Source organism: Aedes albopictus, unplaced genomic scaffold (genome assembly GCF_035046485.1).
Source record: "Aedes albopictus strain Foshan unplaced genomic scaffold, AalbF5 HiC_scaffold_441, whole genome shotgun sequence".
NCBI lineage: Eukaryota > Metazoa > Arthropoda > Insecta > Diptera > Culicidae > Aedes > Aedes albopictus.
In genome coordinates, this window is record NW_026917245.1 from 1 (window position 1) to 25000 (window position 25000).

Genomic DNA, 25000 nt, shown 5'->3' on the forward strand with positions numbered 1-25000 from the left:
AGCTGCTTATTGTCGGCTTCCATTTTCATTACGTTATGTTCGATATGATTACTCGCGTGCTGTTGATGATGTTTCTCGTATATTTTGGTAGATTGTCGAAGAGTTTCTTTCTCGGCCTCGGATTTTTCTAACCGTTCAAGTACACGCGTGAGCTCAGCAGACATTCGTTCAAATTCGATTCGTGTGGCTTCATATGCCTCTTGTTGTTTCGCCAAATGTAATTGTGCCTTTTCGAGCTCCTTGGCCAGACGTCCTGCTTCCATTTCGGTCGAATCTCGACTTTGCAGGGCCTTTTCTAATCGATCGCGCAGCCTGTCGATTTCATTCTTATCATTCATTCCTACAGACGCAGCAGCAAGCGCACCTGGACTAACGGCGGATCCAGGATTTTGACGTAACCGTTCCATTTCTTTGATGAGCTTCTCGTGCTTATCGCGAATTTTCTCATATTCGATATGTGCTCGTTCGGCATCCATGCGTTGTTTGTCTTGATTGGATATAAGTTTCTGTACTTCTTGACGAGCCAGTTCCAACTGAAGAGTAGCTTCATGAAGCTTGAGTTCCATTGTCTGAAATTCGTTTTCGCGTGCTTCGAATTTCGTTTTGTACTTTTCTAAGGATTCTTCTTCATATTGAGATTTACTTCGGAAATTCTCTAACTCCATCATTGTCTTGTCATACTTCTCTCGTAGGCGATCATTTTCTTCCTTCAAACGGCGTGATTCTCGAGTGAATGATTCGTTTTCTTGCAGACGTCGCAACTCAGCTGCAGTCTTTTCATATCTTTCTCTCATCTTCTCAATTTCTAAGCTGTACCGCGCTGCCTCTTCCTGAGCTGCATCAAGTGATGCAGTTTGTTTGGTGTAGCTGTTATGTGCACGATCAACCTCGTACGTGAGTCTTTCAATTTCTGCTTGTAAGTTTTCTTTTTCAGCTTGTGCTCGGCGAAGGTCAGCTTGCGTTTTGTCAAGGCGCTCTCGAATAAGATCAACGTCTTCCTTCGCTTTGTCTTCCAATTCTTTGGACCGGCCAAGCTGCATAGCGGCTCGATCGCATGCTTCTTGTAGTCGAGTAGTTTCCTCTTGCAATTTCCTGAGGTCTTCTTTAGCCTTTGCGGCTGCCAAAGCTGATCTTTCCGCTTCGACTTCCAGCCGATTACGGTCTGCTTCAGCAGTGTCGCAACGTGATTGCAGCCGGTAGATTTCATTTTGCGCTCGATCATATTTCTCCAACATTTTCTCGAACTCTTTGTTCGAGTTATCTTTCTCATCTATAAGCTTCTGACTGGCGTACAGAGCTTTGTCGAGTTTTTCTTTGAGGATATCGATTTCCGTGACTGCATCGTCTCGCTCCATTTGCAGCTTCTGGTGTATTTGATGGGCTTTCTCCCAGCGCTCTTTAACCACTTCCAGTTCCGTCTGGATGGCATCTCGCTCTCGTTGATACTTGAGTGCGGAGCTTTGTGCTGATTCAGCCTTCTCCTTGATCTTCTCCAGCTCGTCGCAAAGCACGTCCCGCTCCTTTTGTAAGCGACCCATAGATGCTTGGAGTTTCTCCGATTTGTCCCGGTACCGCTCCAAGTCCATCTGAATAGCTTCTCGCTCTTTTTGCACTCTAGACGATTGGCCAAGCTGTTTGTCCAGCTGAGATTGAATGTTTTCAAACTCGTAGTTGATCTTTTCTTTCTCAAGTTGAAGCTGTAACGATTGAGAAAATTAAAACAATGTTCTTATGACAACTCAAAGGTCAAAGGACAATTTCGTTGGCTATCTTACCCTCCTAATTTCTGCAATGCTTTTATCGAGTTTTTCCTGCAGGTGGTCGACTTCATTCTGTGCCTTGTCAAGAGCGTTTTGTATTTTCTCCTGCTGAAGCTGTGACTTGCCCAGGGTGACTTGTGATCTCTCCAACTCTTCGCGAATTTTGTCGAGTTCGCCATACGCCTAGAATGGAGTTGGAGGTGTTAGATCGTTGTTATAATAACAGTTTTCGTTTCGCATGTCTGTAAATGTTTAGCAAGGAGTTTGATTTTTTTTTCTATATGAAATGGAAAAGAGGAGAATGGGGATCTTTCCTTATGTGATCATTTAAGTTTTCTATGCGAATGGACTTTTGTTTTAATGATTGGTTCTTGGTGTTGTTACTCAAATGCTTTGGATGATAATTACAGGTACTTGAAACCATTTGGAGGCTACAGATAAAGAAGAGAATAGTTCATAATCAGCCATTGAAGAATAGGAAGGCTTGAAGCGGATGCTAAATGTTTTACACTGTCTGTTACAATATCGAACGATTGTACTTGAGGCAGGAAAGGACAGATTTTTTTACTCCGATTTCTAAAGCATAGATTACATTTCATTTGAATACTGTTGGATGGTGATAATGCGCTTAATATGTATGTACACATTAAACTGTCAAACAGATAGTACTTTACCAGGTTTTCTAGATGCTAGTTATGTGAGTAGACAAAGTATATATCACAACACAAAGTTACGATACTTGATGATGATGATGATCAGACAATACATTTTCAATTGCTTCACGCCTACCGTACATCACTCGGTGCAATATCAACGTTTGTTTGACTTCCACCTACCTTCGAGCCATTCATCGTCATAACATGTGAAACATTAGGCATGATTAAGGATTAACACTGTATTCTTTTAGATCTTTACTTTATTTAGACGTTAGAAAGATACATAGGTAACTGAAGTTACAATTAGCTTTTTAATGCCAAAAGAATGCAGTTCTATTGAAATATTAACACGCTCGATTGTCACATGCTTCATCGCTTCAAGATCCCCATACTCTAATCTCTTTTACGAACGATGATTTTGCTTAATGTTGAGTTCGTGTTATAACCATCCTTATGGTCCGGCCCTTGGAATGATGAACGCTCCTAAACAGCAACACAAAGGCACATAAGCTCACATAGTGTGACAGCGAATAAGGATGCATCGTGCACTTGTGCAAGAGACGAATGCATTGGATTAGGCGATGTCAGTTTACAAGCGTTTTCAACATCTATCACGATGTGTGAGGGATAAGGATGGTTATGATAAGAATATTTGACATGTTTTTACGTGGGCATCACTCCGAAACGAGTATATTGTTGGTGTAGTTCTATTTTTTTAAATGTGGTAGTGATTATTTACCTTATCCCTTTCACTAACAATTCGTTGTATTCCAGTTTGACTTCTTTCCATTTCCTGTTTTATGCTTTCCTGTTCCCCTTGTGCGTTTTCAAGTTTTGCTTTGAGTCTATAAACCTCGCCTTGGCTCTTTTCTAATTTCTCTTGTAAGGCGGCAGCTTCTGCTCTTGCTCGTTCGGCGTCAGACTAAATTATAAGTAAAAATAAAACAAAACGACTATTGAATAAAACAAACAGACACTAGAGGAAGGCTTAAGATTGAAGAAAAATATTGGGAAGAAACTCGAACGATAGTTATTTTGACATTCTGTGTAATCGAAGAAGGAGAAAGAGAGAAAATTTTAAACCATAAAAGGATCAACCGAAACATTTTAACAAACAAACGAAGTAGTGAAAATGCAATGAAAAGGCAGTAATCTAAATTTATTGGGTGGAATAGCATTATCCCATTTTATAATACACTAAAAACTGGCGAATATACCAATGAATACGAACAACGTAAAAGCCGTGACTGTGCGAGAGCTCACATTTTCCTCAAAATTATTGTGTTTGCAGCTGTGTTTTATTATTTTATTGTACGCATGAAAACTGGATTTGAAATGTTTGGACGCAAAAATCATATGCAAAGTACTTACTGAGAAAACAAATAGTACTTCTAAAAAACATATATTAACAAATGAGCAATTGTTTAACGTGAAGATCAGAAATTGAAGTGTATTGAATCTTTAAGAAAATATGCTTAGAAACTTAATTGAAAGGAAGAAGGTAGCATACTTAATTTATAGGTTTCTACTCACAAAATTGTCTACTGTCTGTTCCTATAAAATGTTTGTGAATGTGTTATCAGTATTTTCTCAGTTTGAATGGCAAGTTTTTGGCAAGAATGAAAAATGTTATCATGTGTTCTGTTCTAGTTGAGAAAATATCAATACTATGCCTTTGTGATGCCGTCTAGTTCTACTCTATAGTTGATGTGTTTCCTCTAATGTGAAGGAAGCTGCGTGTGAATTGATGAAATATTCGAAGGATGTGTGTGGACATGAATAAAAAAACAGAAGCATGCATTAAAAATGCATTGACATCTACAGAAATGTTCCAAAAGCCACCCAAGAAATTCAAATAAAAATCATCAGCATCCAGTCTAAGGTAACTTTACCACAGAAACTACAGTAAAACGTGTTCCTTTTCTGATTGGCCTTGATGCAAACTATTACTCATAGAGAAGTCATCGACTTTCCATGTATTATGTACGAATATGAATGCATCCTAAATCAAAACCAAAAACTCTAGTTCACCCATGTGTTTTCCTGCATCCCTATATAATCTCTGCTGCTTAAAAAAAACGTATAGAAATTCTTGAAATAGCGCAGGAAGTGTTAAAATTGTTTTGTATGACTGGGAAAAATGGTTGTTTCATTACAAATAACACTATTGAAAAAAAAAACTCGGAAGCTCCTTGGAAGACGTTCAAAATTATTCACACATAAAGCTATTTTTTCGATATAATGACTGCTGTTTCAAGTGACATTCATGGAAATTTACTGATGTTAAGATAAATTATCTCACTTCAGCAAAATAATATTCGCTTGGAAAGTTTCAGAGTATCGTTTGAATGAAATTCAAGAATAGTTTATGCAGAAACAGCTGAAGCAAATAAATAGTGTGAATGTTTCAAGGGTGTTGGTGTGGGTCAGGGAGAGTACGCACCATGGACCCTAGTGGGTGAGCAGAAGAAGAAAAGAAAGAAGAAAGAGGAACAAGAGCCTAAGAAAGAGGGACACTGAGCCAAGGAGAGGTAGGAGGGCAGGTAAGGCGGACGAGTTGAGTACCTATTCAGAGGTTTTGAAGGTGATGAAGAGCGATACCAAGCTCGTGCTTCTTGGTCCCGTCATTTGCAGTATTCCAAATACCGCGGGGTAAAATTGATCACTCGGGTACTAGATTGCAATTCCATTCCAGGATCTTCTTAACGTCGTTATGACCATAAACTTCTTACCTCATCTTGTCCATAGACGTCTAGTGATGAGTATAGGCTTTTCAATTTTATGGAAAAAGTTGGCCTTGTTTTATTTTTTTTAAGAATTGTGTTTCTTACTAAGGTAACATCGTTTGTACTCAACAATCGATTGCTAATAGAGTTCCTGTAAATTTTATGTGTTAATATTTTTATGGAACCTTGAATTACTGTAGCTATTCTGAATATGAATCAGTTTGAAAGTTTCATTTTTTCGATAAAATGTATGTAGGTAGCCACCATCCTAGCTTGAGTCTTGCTCTGCATGCAGTTCCACTTAACAGTGAAGAATAAATTTCATTACCGCTCTGAATTCAACATACCGCTGTATGAAGGGCCAAAAGGGGGTGTGGCGGTCCCGTAAGTAGAGATTTTCGATAAAATAGTCATTTATAAGTTGTACAACTCGCTTATTTCACAGATAATTGTCTACCTTCAGGCGTTTAGGGGGGAAATTTCAAAATAATTTTGCTTTTTCGCAGTTGAATTGACTAGCTGTAAGAGTTTTGACTCATTATTCGGGTTTATTATTTATTGACTCGTTATTGTGCTTCTACATAATTTAACGGAGAAGGCAATTTTCTGTTCTTACCGATGTTCCATTGTATGGTGATCGATTTCGCCCCAAAGTATAATTTTATTTTTTTTATTTTTTACAGTCGAATAAGATTTACTCCCACACCAAATGTACCATGTACAAAACGCCAACTAGACAGATGAGCTTCTACGGCCCTAAGACGAGCACTTTCAATCACTTTTGTATGAGCTTACTGCACTCTTCAGCGAACCGAATATCTAAAATGTCAACAAAGCTAGAAGGGTACGATGAGCAGAGCATATTACAGTTTCTTAGCGATTTTGGCCACACAAATGATGTGAATTTTACGTTGATAAATTGGAGTATTGCCAAAATCGGTAGAAAATTTTGATTTTTTTGCAACTTTTATGCGTTATTTTGACATATATTATAAATATGGATAATTCAAAAAGGTTATAAAACGCTCCTCTTATTTGATGTTCATAAATTACGTCATGATTTCAAAAATTGTCGTTTTTAAAAAACTTGATATTTTTTTAGAAAAGTTAGGCTAAAAATATGTATTTAAGAATGTAAAGAATTAGCTTAAGCTAAAATTCACCAGTAAAAAGAAAAAAAAACACTTATTCAAGACGATTTATCGGTAAAAATGTTTTGTCAAAATATGTGTTGCCAAAATCGGTAGTTGAAAAACACGGGAGTAGATAAAAACGGGTGTAGACTAAATCGGTAAGAAACTGTACAAGAAGGCAGAATAGCAACCTGCAAACGACGTCATAGTCACGCTGAGTGAAAGTGGGTGAGACGGAAAAGGACATGATAACAATAGATTACCCTCTATATTTGTATGGTAGTATTGAGTGTGGTTGGGCATATCTTTTTCAAATCTTAATTGAATTGTTGATTTTTCCTCATGTGAAGATCATCTAAGTTCTAACAGCAACATCAAATACATAGAAATTGTATGTTTCATATGCGTGTCTGTAGAATACTGTTCAAGTAAAATAATAGAGGCAATTAAAAATATAATCAAAATGTTGGTACACCACAAGTTATCGAAAGCTGTCTATTACCACACACTCTGCACATTTTACAAGCTAACATCCAACTACAATCTAAGTGAAACATCAAATAATAAAGCCGCAGCTATTATTTAAGGCGCATTTCGTGTTATTGTGACAGCGAAAAGACATTTTCACTACTGTAATTTATTTTTATGTATTTCAGACAATTACGAGTGGAAACAGTTAGAGGCGAAATGGTAAAATAATAATTAGCAGAACAGATCCGGAAAATTTTGCGAGAGTAAGTACAGAACGTGAAGGTAGAATGCAATATGGTCAGCAACATCGTCTATATATGTCGGTGTGATAGTAGTACGCGACATAAATCATAAGTATTGATTGCGAAATGGGTAACAATGATAAAAAAGGGTTAAACTTATAAAAAAGTACAGAGTTGCATACATCGCATGACAAGTTGGTTCGAAATTGATAGAAAAATGAAATCCTTACTTGTGTAACCCTTAGTTCTGCTTGGGTTCTGCGCAACTCAGCTGATGTTTTATCAGCTCGCTCCTGAGCACGATCTAGCTCTTGTGAGGTGGTTAAAGTTGACCTACCGAATGTAGTCTATGGGCAGTAGTATTCAAATGTGAAAGAATAAAAATGTTGAATGGATGTATTGAAAGGTGCTCAAATTGTATATGATTTTGAACACATAAACAAGGGTCGGTCAGCTGTCGACATACCTGAGATCGCTCCAAGTCCGCACGCAATCGTTCATTTTCGAGCTCAAGACGAGAGATTCGCTGTTTAGCATTTTCCCAGTCAGCTCCACTGCGACCAACATCATTAGCTGCCTTGTCCAACTCGGCCTTTGATTTCCCGAGCTCGCTTTGCGAACATTCCAGTTTAGACTCAAGTCGATCTTTCTCATTCAACGCACGATGCAGACGTGTGGTGAGCTTTTCCACTTCGCTGTCCAAAGTGTGTAGCTTCATTTTGTATTCTGCAAGCTCTCGTTCATGCAGTTCACGTTCTTCCTTTTTCTCGGCCTCCGCGCGATCTCTTTGATCGCGAAGCTGCTGCATTTGTTTTTCTTTATCGCCAATAGCTTCTTCTAAACTGGAAAGAGCTCCTTCTGAACTACAATGATGTGCTTGCATCGCACTCAGTCGTGCTCTGGCCATGTCCACTTGGTTATCTTTCTCTTTCAGCAAGTCTTCCAGATTTTCAATCTAAAAAGTAACAGTGTATCAATAGATTCAGACCGATGACACAGAATGATCAAACACAACATATCGTTACAGTTTTCTAGCTAAGGTGCCTACCTTTCTTTGCAGAACATTGATCTTACGATCCTTGATATCCATGTGCTCCTTCAGTTCGGTTAGCTCAGTCTGAGCACGATTCTTCTCCTGTACTGATTGCATGGCATTTTGTGTTTTCTTTTCAATCATGCGGTTCTTCTCCTCTAGTCGATTTCTCAGCTCTTCAACCTACAAATGGAAGAAAATCAAATTCTTTTTAGATATTGTGCTGAAGTTATAGCTTTCGAGATTTCGAAAAAAAATAACAGATTTGTGGATTGAAAAATTAAAAAAAAAAAATAAAAAAAGTTAGTCGTTGAAGATGTGAACCACTAATCTGCCTATAACTGCATTGCATTCCACTACACGTCACCAAACCATGTCTACTTTAGGCAAATTCTATGATATATTTTTCTAAGTAAAGTAAATAAAATATATTATTTTGTATAATCATATTCTAAAATGCAATCGAAAAATACACTCAAAACATTTCAAACAATGTTCTCTGATCCAGTAGCGGAGAATTCTCTCCTTAGTTCAAACAATAGCGTAGATTCAAATCAATTTATTAAACTTATCGAATAAATAAAAATAAAATTAATTATTTCATTGCTTGAAATTACACAACTTTGGGTAATCGGGTAGTCGTTGTATTCAAGGACATGTCATTCTAGAGCACAACTCATTTGTTCATTTACTTTTTTAATCCTAGTGCTGGCATAAAGCGGAATTTCCAGATAGTTTTGCACTGAACGATTCATTATAAGCTGTGATCTCCTAAGTGTGCCCTGCGATCCAGTGATCCGGGTAGCATCTAGGAACACGGATTACGGTGCATGTGACCAAATGAGTACCATTAGCAGATATTTTAAAGAAGCTTACTCGATATTTGATTTTACATTTCAACTGAAACATTCAAACAACGATTGTATAGGACACGTATGTTTAAATATGTCAAATTTTTTATTCATTAAGACCACAATATTAGATGAAATACTTATAAAAAAAATGAATAAATTAATAAATAAAAAAAATAAATGCATATCATTGTTGAGTACAAGAATAATTTTAAATTTTGCTCTTATACTAGCGCTATTGCCATTAAAGTGAATGTGTACATTTGACATAGAGGTGGACTACAGAGATGGAGTACACAAAAATGAGTCAATCGCATTTCCAGTGCTTGCACTGGGCTGAGTCCTAAAATCCAATCAGTTGAAGGCGTATAATATCCTTGACATTATTAAGCATATTATACGGCTTTAAATGATGATATTTTCGAACTTAGGCCAGCGCATGTGCTGGAAATGCAATTTACTCATTTTTTTGTGTTGTTCTACTTTAGCTCGAAAATGAGTGAATTTTGCTACCACTCTTTACACTCTCGCTGAACGGCCACGGTGGCAATAGTCTCTTCGTCTCTCTGATGCAGCAAAGAGAAGTGAACCAATTTTCTACATACAGGCTAAAATCGCTCAGCACAAAAGTGCATAATTTCTAGACTACACCATTAATGTGTAACACTTACACATTCACAAAATCAGCGCCTGCGTCTGCAAAATCGTGAAATTTGCAAAACAAATTGTACGGAAATTTTAGCAAGGTTTACTAGTGACCTTGGTAAACAAAAAAAAATAGCGACATTTTGAAATTCATCGCTACTTTACTTAGAGCGCAGATGGCACAAATGTCCCAGATAGAGGATAGCGTGCCTCTGTAGCCAGCCTTCTGATAGAACGTGGATAGAGCGAGTCTCTTTGGTCGAATACCCGAGCAGGAACGAATAACTGACACATAGCTGTAGCATATCAAAGTCAAGTATCATACAAGGTGTTGGTCGGTTACCCAGGTATTGGAAATAACTTACTTTGATATTTTGTAGGTATTAATTAAATATTTCAACGAGTTATTGGTTTGGTGTTGAGGACTGCTTGAGATATTATTCAATTATGTAAAAATCACCATTTGTGTGGAAAAATCGCCGAATATTATTTAGAATATCGACCAGTTATTATTTTAGGTATTTTACCTTTTATGCAGGGCTTCCTAATATCTCATTCAGGTTGTAGGTATTCGGTTTTCCATACCTGAGTTTGTTATATTTCAGCTAGTTTCTCCTGCTTGGGTATCGACGAAAACTCGTCAGAAACGTCCCAAAAACCTGCGAATTAGACAGGACTCTTCGTTTTTTTGTGTTATCGGGAAATTCTTTCGTGACCACATTTGACATATTTTGAGCAAACCTACGCAACTCTCGGATCAAAAATTTACCTTGTATCTGTCTTTTTTTTATTTGTTTTGTCTTGCCCCTAGGATTCCCGAGCAGGAGAAAATAACTGAACAATACCAATCTCAGGTATGGAAAACCTAACACCTACAGCCCTGCATAAGAGGTATAATACCTAAAATAATAACTGGTGTATATTCTGGGTAGAACACGTGAATAATGACCTCAGGTATGGCAAAACCTAAATAATAATCGGCGATTTTTCCATACAAATAGCGATTTTTCCATAATTGAATAATACCTCAAGCAGTCCTCAGCACCAAACCAATAACTCGTTGAGGTACATGTTTATTTTATCAATACCTTCAAAATACCAAAATAAGTTATTTTCAATACTTGGGTAGCCGACCAATACCTTGTGTTGGTATGATACCAGACTTTGGAATGCGGCAGATATGTGGCAGTTATTTGTTCCTGCTCGGGTTGAAGAAAGCTTGGAAATCAGGGATAGGGCATCTTCAAGGTTTGCCATCGTTTACAGAAGGTTTTACTACACGATGTCAGTGCAACACAGTAAAGGTGACCGAATTTTTAAATTGTTGTTATTTAAATTCATTAAATTTGACATCACACGGGCTGAAATTGGTGTCTCTTAGCCAAAGCAGTTAACAATCTTACAAAACGCAAGACATCCATAAAATCATCTTAATTTCAGTTATTTGGCCATGTTTGTTTAGACGGTACATTTTACACTTTTCCATCCTTTTAGATGAATATGGAACACTGATAATTTCAGAGTAAGTTTTTTACGCATTATACGTTGTTTCTGAAGATTTCATAGCTTCCAAGATTTATAGTTCCGACTTTTGCTTTGCAAAAGTGTTCTCGCGTTGTACTAATGCTTCACTGGAAATACAAATTTCCCATATTATACATAATTTTGTGAATGTTTTGTAGTTTTTATGAATCCAATTTTTCACAATTGTAATGGAAAATCGTTCTCATTCATGCTTGATTGTTTTCAAGAAATAAAATAGAGGGTTTCACGATCTTATAGTCTTTAGATTCAGTATCTCCAGGCATCCATAAGTGGAAACCACTTTTCATTGGGAATAACCACAGAATAACCGCATTAGTTTTTGATTCGAGCTTTTAAGTTGACGAAAACACAACTTTGGTTCCGATGAAATTTTAAACATTTCACATTCATCCAAAAGCTGGTATAATTCATAGATTTCAAAATTTTGTGAATCGGATTAAAATCGGCTGAGATATGAGTAGTTGAAAAATACCATTGTTCTGTGGCATGGTAGTTGGCGTAAGTGATACATACCATGGCAGTGGCCCACTATCAGTGGGAGTATTAAAAATTGTACTCTTATTTTCATCTTCGTTGTTGTAGTAGAAATGCATATTAGTGTGTAACGTTTCTGACGATTAAAATTGTTTTTTATAATAAATAGGGAAGTGGAACCAACTCGGCAGGGGTCCAATTTTGGGCACTTTTCTGCTATAACTCAGCCAATTTTGAATCAATTGACACAATTTCTGGAACGCGCTGAGATACGTATAGTATCTAGCCGTGTACAAAATTTCAAGCCAATTGGCATGGAATTGACTGAATTATAGTGAAAAGTGCCCAAAATACCGGTCACTGCCCAAGTGGCTCGCTACCCTAGTAGGGATTTTATTAAAAAAAAAAGAAATTTTGATGATCACTAATTCTCATCTTTTGCTAGAGCAATAAAAATAAAATAAAACATACGCTTATAACAGAAACATGCAAAACTTTTTTTCTGGTGAAATTGATGCAGTAAAATGAAAATTTTAGTTATGTTAGGTGCAAATCTAAACAATAAGCAAAACCACACGGTGTTAGACATGTGCAAAGTAGTAAAGTTCGTTCGTTCTGTAACATTTAAAGCACTCAGTTAAACTGTTGTGTTCCATTGGCACTGAAGTCATAAGAGCGATCTACTGTCACTGGACGAAACACACTCAGATTGTGAAATCAAACCAACAGAATTTACAGAAGAAAAACGCGGATTGTACAAGATCAATACGATGCATTTTGATTCTAGGTTTATAACACTACCACATACCGTTTTACGTTCCAACATCTGAAATTTGAGTTTGGGATGACGTTTTTCACGAATACACATAAACGTTTGCATATTTCCAAACAAAAAGAATAAAAATATTATAATAATTGCAGTATTATGCAATCACTGGTTTTCACGGTCAAGTGAGCTTACGACTATCATTTGTGTTGATATTTACAGCAACCATTAGTGAATAGTGTGTATCGTACGTGTAACAAATAGCTTGTAATTGGTGTAAAACGGCTTCAAATAAAATGTGTTCCTAAACACGTTACGGATTTTTGTTTTGTTTTCAAGATTTACAGGGTAGAAAGTGTTTTCTAGTAATGCCAGTGTTCCAGTGACTGTAGGACTTTTTGAGTGTAGTTGAAACTGGGTTTCTAAGAGGAATTGCAAGAAGTTGACACTGCATCGTGCATTTTTGTGCAACATAACGTAAAGGTTCACTACTGTTTGTTAAATGGATAAGAAGCAGAGTTGTTCCTGTTTATAATTTATAGGGAGAGCGGCAGAGACTGATGTGTTTAAATTATCGTGGCATAACACTGCTTATGCTCATGTAAAATTGAGCGTGAATTCATTTTTACAAAGAAAAAGGTACCTTATATGTAATGAATGTAATTGCTTTTGACGAAATTGTTGCTTAAATACACTTAATGATCGCTACAATAATAGTAATTTTGTTAATTCAATGTTTCACCTATTCGTGTCAACAGATCGAAAATGTGCGAGTCTAAATATACCAGTGCTTAGAATGTAATTTTAACTTATCTAGATTCAATAACCCACAGTCCATTTCATAAGCTCAACCTGAAAGTATGATACCTATATGAAGAACCGGTAGAGAACCGATATTTTTGGCCTTGGCAGTCTTTTAACGGCAGCAAAAACGGCTATTGCATTGTGACTCAACGGTTTCGGTTATGTATTCAACCTTTCTTAAGGATCATATGCCCGTTTTCTTGTTGGATTTTGAATTTGGTTGTTCTATATACGGAATCATGGAGTGATGGCGTCCGCTATGGTGTGCTTGTACCGATTTGTTCGAACCTCACTGTATTTTCAGTGAAGCTTTTTTGTCGGATTCGCAGCTTTTCAAAATTGATCGTCTACGATTTTCTCGATATTTTTATCGCCAGTTTGTCTCATGAGTCCGGTCGAAGCAAATAGCGACCAAAGCGTAGGCGATAAAAATACCGAGAAAATTGTAGACGATCAATTTTAAAAAGCTGCGAATCCGACAAAAAAGCTTCATTGGAAGTACAGTGAGGTTCGAACAAATCGGTACAAGCGCACCATAGCGGACGCCATCAATCCATTACTCCGTATATAGAACAACCAACTTCAAAATCCAACAAGAAAACGAGCATATAATCCTAGAAAAGGTTAAATACATAACCGAAACCGTTGGGTTACAATGCAATAGCCGTTTTTGCTGTCGTTAAAAGACCGCCAAGGTCGAAAATATCACTTCTGCCTGTAGTAATACCTACAGTCGTAACGAAACATCAGAGTATATGAAGAACTTGTGCGGCTAGATCAGCAATAATGAATGTTAACGGGAATTTTCCAATATAGTCGATTATATTGACCTTTTGAATTTGTTTTTTTTTCGTTCACTTTTTTGTACGACTGGTTTAGCCGCATGAGTTCATCATGAATATTATGCTATTTTCAGGGTCTGCTTTTGGATCAAGTTGCATGCGAATGAATCTATGTAAGTCAAAATGACATTCGCAATACTAAAATTTACTGCTCGGAAAATGAGTGCAGATCAGGGATGCCACATATACAAATTTTTCTGTAATCATTCAGATTTTCTTGCAGCTTTTCATACAGATTTCTGTATACCAATATTACAGTTTTTTTTGGAAATGATACAGATTATACAGATTTCTCAGAAACTTACAGAATTTAAAACAGATTTCTCGCGAAATATTACAGATTTCATACAGATTTTTGACAAAAACTGGTGGTACAGATCATAAAGATTTTTGAAAGGCAAAATACAGATTTAAATGTGGCAACACTGGTGCAGCTGACTTCGACAATAATGAAGACAAGCATTTGACTTTAGCACACACAATGGATGTTTATTGGGTCTGCTCACATTTGAAAAATGTTCTTCGATTCTCAAATCCACTCCCATATTTTGATTTTTTTTATTTGTTTATTTGTTTTTTTTTTTACTATCAACAGGCTAACTTATGCCCTAATGATTGACATCCACAACGACATTATTTTCTCTAAAGTGTTTTTTTATTTGCCTTTTTGGCACCAATGTTGTAGGAATTGAGAAAAAATAATCAGAATTCGGGAAAATCAAATGCGTTCGAAAAGTTAGTTTCGAATAAAAAAATATAATAAAAGCCTAATGGTTCAGTAGGCAACTCGAGCCACACGATATACTATACTTTTCAACTTGCTCTGCTCATGTGATTCATAATTGCTAATGATCTAATAATCATTTTTTCGTATTTTGCAAAATTTGGAAAACAATTTTGCGTAATAGTGAAAAGTGAAATGTAGCATTTTTTGTTTCTGGCGATTTCAGGTAAAATAAATCTCCCGAATGGATGTTTGTTAAATTAATTACTTTTGTATAAACTCTTCTATTTAATTCTGGACATCCTATTTTGAAGAGCTTGACCAAGTTCTCAAAAAAAAATAATAAGTGGTACATTCGAAATGCTTTGCAGAAACGCCTGCAAGCGAGGAGTTTTCTCAAAAAAATATTGACTGTACGTACCAAACTATTATATCTATTTGTATTTTAAAAATATCGGTTGTGGAGTACGTCTCTGGAACATTACATTTGTGGTGCCCGTGTTAAGTTTGAAACAACTATTTTTTATTTGTTGGTTGAATCATTTTTTTTTCTTTTCATACTTTCGCTGTAAATAACTCAAAAGTAGATTAAAAGTGCAGCCTAGGATTTTGAGACTTAAAGTTAAAACCAACAATTATACGATGTGAAACAAAGCGATAAACCAAAAAATTCGACAGCAGTTTATCAACTCAACATTGATAAAATATACTTTCAACTATATCAACAATCTCAACAATAGGTGTGGCACATGTACAAAATGCACGAATTCATGGTGCTTCAACTATCACAATCAGTTTTAATTATATTTGTCGTTCATTACTTACATCCGCCTGCAGCATATTGTAGTGCTCCTCCTTGGCGCAGAGTGACTCTTTCAGCACTGCAATATGGCGCTGATAGTCCTGAAACCGTTCAGAATTGGTTAGCCATTGCTTTGGTCAAGCGTATAATTGAAAGTAATTTTTTCTCCTCAGAGCACAGGGCAACTCAGGATGATGAAAATTGAATTAAGGTGCGACACCCACCTGGTGCTGTTCTTCGAGGGTTTTCATCTTGGCGGCCATCGCCATGATTTCCTGATCCCGGCGTTGAATCTCCAACCTAAATTCATCGAGCTTGGAAAAAAAAAACATAAAAAGAGATTAATATTGGTTGGCAGAGTAAATGCAAATAATTAGACTAAATAGAAAGAAAACACATTTTATTTGAAGCTTAATACAAATATGTTCTACTTTGTTGCTTACTTGTGACAGATAGATACAATACTTTCAAGCAGTCTACAGCTTGTATTAATTACTTAAAGCATGTTTAAAGAACTTAATACGCATATTTATAGATAGAACTTTGTGAAACTTTAAAGCGCATAGAATTGAGCACTGAAAATTTCTTTGATGCCATTCGATTGCATTTTTCAATTGTGATTCTACCTCCGAAATGTGCTTATGTGTACGTGTTTTTGATCGATTGCATACCGATAGCGAATACGTCTTATTGAGCTTTCATTCTCGTCATTGAAAACAGTAGATATTTTCTATGAGTGTTTGCCGTGTATTTACAGGCTTGTTGTTACAATTTCGTTTTCTTAGTTAGCATGGTAGAAGTTCAATAATTTGTCTATATGTAGGTACTATCAATGACTCTATCACTAGATTTGGCTTCTTATTCAATTGCTCTTTGTTACCGCAATAAAACTTTCAACTATTCGATTATTTTGTAACAGTATCTAAACTCAACAATTTTAACAACACCTAGTAAAATCGTAACTTATTTTCTCAACACATATTCTCAAAAACTGAACACTCATAGGTATTTTGTAAAACATTCTATTATTTTCTCCCTATTTTGTAACATATATAAGCGAAAACTATATTCAATATTTGGTGTTTTGGTTAATGATTGACAACAAGTTTTCCCAGAATTGGCATTTGGAATCAGGAACAATGTTAAACTTAAGGGTAAACTACATAATATCTTTTTTTTTATCTGCTAGTCAACCTTCTTCTGCGAAAGACTTTGTTTAACATTGTATGACGTATATGAATGAGTTTTGTTATGCGATTCAGCATGCATACATTACGATTTGTTCTTTTCTCGGAGCTAACTAACACTGGTGGCTACTGTTGGAATGTCGTCAATTTCGTCGGAGTTTGCAGCTTCTACCAAATCACCGACTGTTTAACAAATATCACTTTCGGAAAACGGTCACTCGCTGCTTTGCATTATCTGTAAAAAATATGTTACTAAAAGGTATACTAGCTATCATCTAAATCTCTCGTTGTAATACACTAGATAGTATATAAATATATCTAATCTTTTCGTTCTAGTCTCTTAATGGTATATATGAATACAAACAGTTGTTTACATAAGATCAAGTAATCAAGATTTTTTTTCGATCATTGCCTTGTTAAGTGTTTGGTTACGACTTTTGGATTGATTTCAGTTCCAACTGACCTATAGGGAGTCGGAATATATGGTTTAACCTAGATATCTGCTATAATTGTTACCCTACATTGCACTCGCAATGAAAACTTTTCGTTATCGTGATCGGCTACTCGATAGCATTAATTGACATACGTGATTGATGTTTGCTGATGTTCATGACATTTTTCAACTTCGATTTGTATAAAATTGTACCTATAGTGTCGGAGAGTAGTTAGTCGTAGTGATTAAAACTTGTGTCACATCTAGTAAATGCAGAATGTTTCGCTATTTATGTACAAAGATATTTCATTGGCTGTAGAGATGCCTTTGACATTCAACATCAATGGTACTGAATTATGAAGATCGATGGTATCGTTTAGTTTTTTCGATAGTCATTCAATGATGTGAATGTTTCCATGGTGAATTGAAAGAGGTGTATGTTGTGTGGAAAATGAAAATGGCATGGTGTTTGTTATAGAGGAAATACAGAAAATAAATTTTAATTTATGCCAATCAATTGAATGCATTTTTGTCAATCTAAAAATAGGCCTATTTATCTTGGACCGAGGAACAAGCAAAATATATTAAAAGTTAAAAATGTCACAATGGATTTTTTTAAAAGAATATAATGTCCACCATGACTTAATATATTAAAAAGCCAAATGGATCATACATTATTTTCGCTTTCGGCGTAGAACTAAAATTGGAAGCACAAAGGGCAATTCTTTGACGAGAAGCAAACGCCAGAATATACATTGTTTCGACAAATATGAAAGTATTGACAACTGTAAGTGTTGGCTTACTAGTGACAGCAAATTATTTTATTATTGGAAAATAGAAAACAGAAAATAAAATCATAAAATCAAAGTATTTATTACTTTTGTCGGATATATATATATATCCATGGAGCTCTGAAAATCAAATAATACCTGAATACATTTAATTCGTTTCTGGTAAAGTTTATGGTCATGGATATGTGCAGAATGAGAAATGGAAAAATCAGAAGTAGGGCGGGCAATTTTGATCACTTAACAATTTTTAATTGATCCCTGATCAACTTTTCCCTCATTTCATGGTGTTTGTATGACTGAGAAAATTGGAGATTCCTAAATATATATGTGGTTCCACCTACCCTGAGAAAGCTAACTATATTGTGCACATCGATACTAGGCAAGAACAACTCACAGAGCTAGGTCTTCAATGTTACAAGCTTGTAGATGTTGTAAGTTATGAAATGGTCAAAAAGCAGTATCTGGTTTTACGTCAAGGCCAAAATAATTGAGCTACTTTCTGTATTGAACGACAAAGTAATAACTGTACAACCGATATTTCGAACAACGGGCTAGGGATAAACGTCCTATTTTTGTTTTAATATGTAAAACAGAAAGGAAAGCGTTCGCTTCGGGATAACTGCAGGGTGAAATGACCTTTAGTAGAAAATCTTTTTTGGAACATTCCCGTTAAATTAAATTACGGACACATAATCAGAAGAAAACAACGGCAGCCTATTTAATGCACCCATGAAAAACTAGAAACGCTCCATGTAAATCAAAAGCGCTCATATGTCCCATGAAAATATTCAGTATTACCCAAAAATAATTGAAAATGTTTTATATTTTGTACTGTACATTCTCTTATTGAGGCGAAACTGGACGCATTTCCTCATTTTTTGGTTTTTGATATATCTTTTAACAACGGAGCAATATTTTTAAAATCGGTTTTTATGCGGAGAAAGGATCAAGTTATCTCCTGAATTTTCTTCCTAGCGGAAAATGTTTTTCAATTTGCAAAAAAAAAAAACTTTTATCTATATATTGTTGAAAAATAGTTTCTGAAAAAAAACGAAAATTGATAAATGCTCCATAACTATTACGAAAATTCACCATATAAAATATAAATTGCTTCATTAAAAATTGAAAAGTCTCCATGGATTAGCATATTTTCATAATTCAATTTCGGTTATGCACCACATTTCACTACTTTAGTGGTACAGAAGAGTCGATTCACTGCAAAGAATTAAGCTTGTAGTTTTGCAAACTCCATCCTGGTGTCTATTTACCTCGTTTGTGAGTTTACATGGATTCAAGCAGGGTGATGCAGATTCGAATTAATTGTTCACCATTGCACTCGAAAGGAGAGAATCTTAAAATCGCTAAAATCATACAGAGAACATGTGTGCGGCTAGATTCGGAAGATTGCTTGCCAGGAGTTTGTTATTCTGTATGACCTCTGATTCTGTATGGATTGTTGTTTGGCGAAAATAGTGGTAAATTTTAGGCGTATGAGCGGCCATGTCCAAAACATTCGTTGTCGGAATTTCTTGTGTGAGGTTCAGAAGATTACTTGCGTGAGTTTGTTATTCAGCGCAAAAAGTAATGCGGGCTACATTCTTTGCCGGGAGTTTATTATTTGACACGAAAAGCAAACAGTGAGCGTTTACGTAGTTAGTTTGGATGTGCGTTTTTGGGAGCGGAAACCAAATAATGTGTATAAAGGAAATATACCGCTCAGATAGATATAAATAATATCTACTCATGAAAGTATTGTTGAACGCAGAATTACAAGAAACCAGATGCAGTTGTGCTAGTCAAACATCAATTCTTTATACACTACGACGGTAGATCCTTTGGATACCTGTTCTTTTTATCATCATATTATCTATTGGAAACTTTCTAGTTCAATACGTTTTCTTTGTTGATGATATAATTTTGAGTGCTTGTAAGAACTTTTCAAGTTGTGTAGGAATGAGTGGTTCCATGCTATTGTTGACAGTAGATGCACAATCGCATGATTGCAGGTAGAAACGGAGGCAGACTAAAGATATATGGATAGACGGCCTAATGTTGAATGGCCGGAAGTACAATTGAATGGATGAATGGATGACCAAATTTCATTTGACCGAATGCATATTTAGATACGTTTTCCTTCTTTTAAAAGTTCAGTTTTCAGAAATCCTTCGTGGTGGACAAGAATGACAAAACTGTCTAGACATGGAGAAACGTCGAGGTGTACAACTAGGAATTCATACAAATATCAGAGAATCATTGAGCTCCATTTCCTTTATAAAGAAAATAAGATCGAAATTTAGGATGAAATGAATACATGAAGATTTTCCGCAGTTGGTCATTTTACCCTGGGCAGTTCGTGAGGCCGAATTCATCGTAGATTATCTCCGTGATTTTGTACGAATGTTCATTCAACCCTCGAGCAGTCGCGTCTTTGACTACCTGTAGCGACGCCGCGCTCACGCTGTGTACCACAAGCGTGCATTTCTCATGGTGCGTGTACTCAGTACACGATGTGACCGCTCCCGGGTTAATATAGGACGTTCTACCCTGTCATTTGAAAAGCATTTGAACTTATATTAATCAACCAAACAGTACAGTAGTTTCACAATAATTGTTGCAACTCTCAAACCACTGATTTCAGTAGTATATCAGCAGTAGCAATGAACTTGTCAAGCACTGTTCTGTCAGGATGAAAAGCATCCAATAGTTATGCAACCCATGAAGTTCCATATCAGAAACAATAAACATAATCTCAATGTAGCTAATAGAGCGGCAGAAGGAGAAAACGCAACCAATAATTGTCTTTTATGTATCGATAGACATAGTATCTACATCGAACTTAAAACTTACTTGTCGCTTCATGTCACTGGATCTACTATAGTCTAGGTCTAGTTTGGAGAAGGGTGATTGGTAGTAGGGATTACTTTTGAAGGAAAAGCTATTACCGTATCCGTTCGCGAACGGTGGTGGATAGTCCATGGGCAGTTGTCGTCGATTGAAAAAGTGATAGGATGAAGATGATGATGGCAGATTCGTCAGTGATTGTGACATTAGTGGGTTCGACGCGTAATGCTGCGTGAGGAGATTCCTCGTCTGTGAGAGGATACTATGGGGCTGTGAGAGTAGATTCGATGAGTTTGAGTAGGTATTGCTGTATATTGGTCTCGACAGTAGATAATCAGATGATGGGCGATAATTTCCGACATAGTTGGTCATATTGGAAGCATTGAAGTTTGGCATTTGACTGTTTACGTTTGGATACGAGCAAAAGTTTGCCGACATTGGTATCATAGGGTCGAACGGCGATTGCGTTGATGGTGGAGGTGGCGGCGGCGGCGGTGGTGGTGGAGGCGGTGGTGCTTGAGGTGTTTGATAGAATGACGGATGGCTTACTATCGAGTCTACAGAGCCAATTGGATGCTGTGTCAAAGTGGGAGTCTGCGAATAACGCATATTTAATATATTTGATGATCTAGATAATGACTTTGTCGTTTCGTTTAATAAATTCGTTAGATTTACTGACTGCGAGTAAAGATTTGCCGCATTATCTGAGAGATTACAATAATCGACTAACGAGCTTGATGGTAAACCGCTTATACTATATCGTCTTGCTGGTAATCGTCCTGAACGATCCCACATTGAAGTCGACGACGGGTAGTTTGTGCTATAATTTGGCGGTTGTCCCTGGTAAAGGTTTCTCATTATATCGGGTGTTGTGGAGCAGGTCTCGTAATCATGCATCTGAAATTTGCGTTAAAAGGAGAAGAACAAATTGGTTGTTCATACGCGATACGATTGTATTTCAAACAAATTATTTTGGATTTCAGGAAAATGGGAAAGCGATAACCATAGACTCATTATCAGAACTCCGATTGAATTTGAAATTTATATCGTTAAAGGACATTTCATATGCATTATCTCAGAATATGAAACGGGTAAGGCTTGAGTGCATTGTTGAGTGTTTTTCAGGAAGAACATGTGAAACAAAATATGGTTTATCAGCAAGTTAGGTCGATTCTAAAAACAACATTAACAATAGGAGCCAATAGGTCGAACGTGTATGTATTTTATTTGGAACCATCATTACCGGATAAGTTTCGTCAAAAATTGCCAATTTTTTGACGAAAGAATTATTGATCATCAAAATATATTTAACTGCATTATTTTACAGAATGTTCATTTCTAAACGCTGTGGATTACAAAAATAAAAAGCCAACTCAACTAAACAAAAACTGGTCGTCTTAGTTGGATGATACGTGAAAACATTTGACAACATGTGCACATATTTGTAGTTCTTAAATATCTATCATCCCGAGTACACGATTTTTGCCATCGGCTCAGGCTTTGCCTTGATTTATTCCTCGATAACTAACGATTGTGTTTGCTTCAAAAACGTTTTTACAAGAATTTAGCTCAATAAGGCGATATTCAATTAACTTGCGGAAATAATTTTGTAATAATTCTTTCGCCAAACAAATTATAGCTAGTAAAATTCTAAGTAGAATTTGAATTGGAAAAGATGACGAAATTTATAAAGAACTATGTGAATAATAAAACTGAAAAAATGTTGAAACAGTTTGTACATGGGACCTTTCCTATTTCGTTATATTTTTAATGAATAGTAAAAACTGTTTCAACTTTCTATGCCAGAAAAATGTTTAAACTCTGACGCGACTATTTTTTAAAATAATAAGAAGCGATTGATAAGGGTGAATGATAATTGCTTAAATACTCTGGCACTAATAAGGAACGAACGCTTTGATCAGTTGTATGATAGTTAATCAACATAGAAGCGTAAGCAATGTACGTATGAGGCACTTATTTATAAGTCTTACCTGCTTTTGGGCCAAGGCTTGCATTTGTTGAAACATTTGACGCTCCTCCTCTTTTCCTTATGATATTTTAGTTTGCGCGCAAAGAAAAAAATGCACATTTTATAAATATGACTAATATTTGTTTTTTATAGTCAAATATGTTTGATACACGTGCTCTCCTGAGAAGAATTGTTCAGATAATCGACAAAATCAACAAAACTAAAGACTTGAAGGCTTGAAGATAACAAACTATACAAGTATTACACTTTTATTTTTAATAATTCAAAATTCAGTGAGATTTAGTTACATATAATCATAATAATTTGATCTTGATTGTTTTAGCAGATTTACAAAACAGAGAATATTTGCAACAAATCCACGGTTTGAGTTTTTTCACATATAAGATTCTTCTACTTCCAGGCGTTACTGTCCATAATTCAAAACAAACGAATCAATTCGTCCCCTTAATGCTAGAACTAGGTAACTCGAAAATCGTAGTTTCGAGAAAAACGACTTTGAAAATTTTACAATTTTTCATACAGTTGTTCCAAAGGTATGGAGCCCTTAAAATAATTATTTTTTTGCGTTGATTGCTTAATCTGCTTCTACTCTTTCTGCTACAAGAAAAAGTTTTGAACTTTTTTGGTTTAAACTTTTGATAAAAACAATGAATGGTTAAAAAAATGTCGAGTTACCTAGTTATAGCACTCAAAACGCAACATAAATAATGGAGCAGATGTTCTGAGATACCTAGTTTTTACCACTATAGATATCATTATCTTCAGTTTTCTTGTTGCAGTATGCAAATTTAAAAGGGTTCACATGTTGAAATGAACGTGCAATTACTGATTTTTCTAGGATGCCTGCTATATCACCACATGACACCTCAAAATGTTCATAAATAATCGTCTACGAACAACTGTGATTGTTTAGCTAAACCAATACAAGTAATTTTTTTAAATTTTTAGGCCTAAAATGAAAAACAGTAGTAGATTTTCAATCCACTAACAAAAGAATGACTAGTAACATGTCCACGTCCAAGCAGCCGATAGCTTTTAACCTGTACGGTTGGAAATAGATATGATTTTCCCAGTTACCTAGTTATAGCACTCAGTTCTTGTATTCTACACTGAGATACCTAGTTTTGAAAATGGTGAATATTATCGTCGTTTATAATCGTATTTCATTGGTCTTTGGATATATTATAGAGCTCAAAAAGCTCGACATAATGGTATATTCAACTCAAAAACGTCAAATTTCGAGTTACCTAGTTCTAGCATTAAGGGGACGAATTGTGCCTCAAATAGAAAATGCATTAAAAATGTTCGAGCACTTACCCATTCCTTTGCTTTGCAGCATTTCCAGCAGCTTTTTGATGCTCTCATCTCGGGCTTGCAGAGTTTGCTTTTGCGTTTCTATCCTCAGCTCAAGTTCCTACGCCAGTGCGAAAAGGAAGTATAATGGAGAGGAAATGAGAGTTAATTATTACAGGAAGAACCACATCACATGGACCGTGAAGATCGCATAAATAGGTCACCAGCTGCGGGCGGTCTTGGTGTATTCGAGAAGAAAGAATTGCCAGAATAATGAGTAGTAAATGTATGAATATGACTGGTTTACTATTAAATAAGCATAACATAAGCTATTGAAACTGTGTGCTCGTTGAAAGGCGTTAGGAATTTAAGGAAGCAAGTTTAAAGTTTTGTCAGTTTGTCTTCGCTTTCCCATTCATTAGAAATCCTCAGCAATATTTGAGAAAATAAAAGTTCAAGCACTTACCTTGATGGTATCACGCAGGATTGAAATTTCCCTCTGCAGGTGCTCGTTTTCCGCATACAATGCTTCCATTTGCTGCTGCATTTCAATGTTCGGTGCTCGCATTCTTAGGCGTAATTCCTCTTCGAGCTGACGCACCAACATTGCTTGTTTCTAAAGAATGCAATCGAACAGGTCCGAATACCAATATTGAATGGAAATTAAATGTTAATGAAATGGTACTGATTATTTCTTGTCGAAAGGAAGGTGGCCTTTCTAATACTCGATAGGTGGCAAAAATGTGTAAGTCACTAAACTTTTCCAAACTTGACAAATTTTCTCAATTGTTCCTAATCGTGGACATCGACAACGTTTTCTGACCCATTGTAATGATAAATATGCTCTCTCTTCTTCGAGAATTTATGAAAGCTTGATAGCAGCAAGTCTTTGACGCGGTGTGATTTACTTTATTTGAAAGTTTTATTTCACCGCAAATCTTTCATTGGGTAATTTATAAACGGTACCATAAGGACAGAATGATAACGGGAA

General features: G+C 36.0%; 1 protein-coding gene across 1 annotated transcript; it reads right to left on the reverse strand.

The window, feature by feature from the left end:
• Positions 1 to 6: 6 nt before the first annotated feature.
• On the reverse strand, positions 7 to 24625 carry LOC109621325 (ELKS/Rab6-interacting/CAST family member 1; the record flags this gene model as incomplete). The annotated part of the gene is given in 13 exon segments (XM_062843674.1): positions 7 to 1697; positions 1776 to 1943; positions 3156 to 3338; positions 3950 to 3970; positions 7219 to 7335; positions 7455 to 7943; positions 8037 to 8204; positions 12345 to 12362; positions 15498 to 15575; positions 15699 to 15788; positions 22718 to 22773; positions 24034 to 24130; positions 24476 to 24625. Coding segments are annotated over 13 exon segments (3326 nt in total), but the record flags the coding sequence as incomplete, so codon positions are not given.
• Positions 24626 to 25000: the final 375 nt, after the last annotated feature.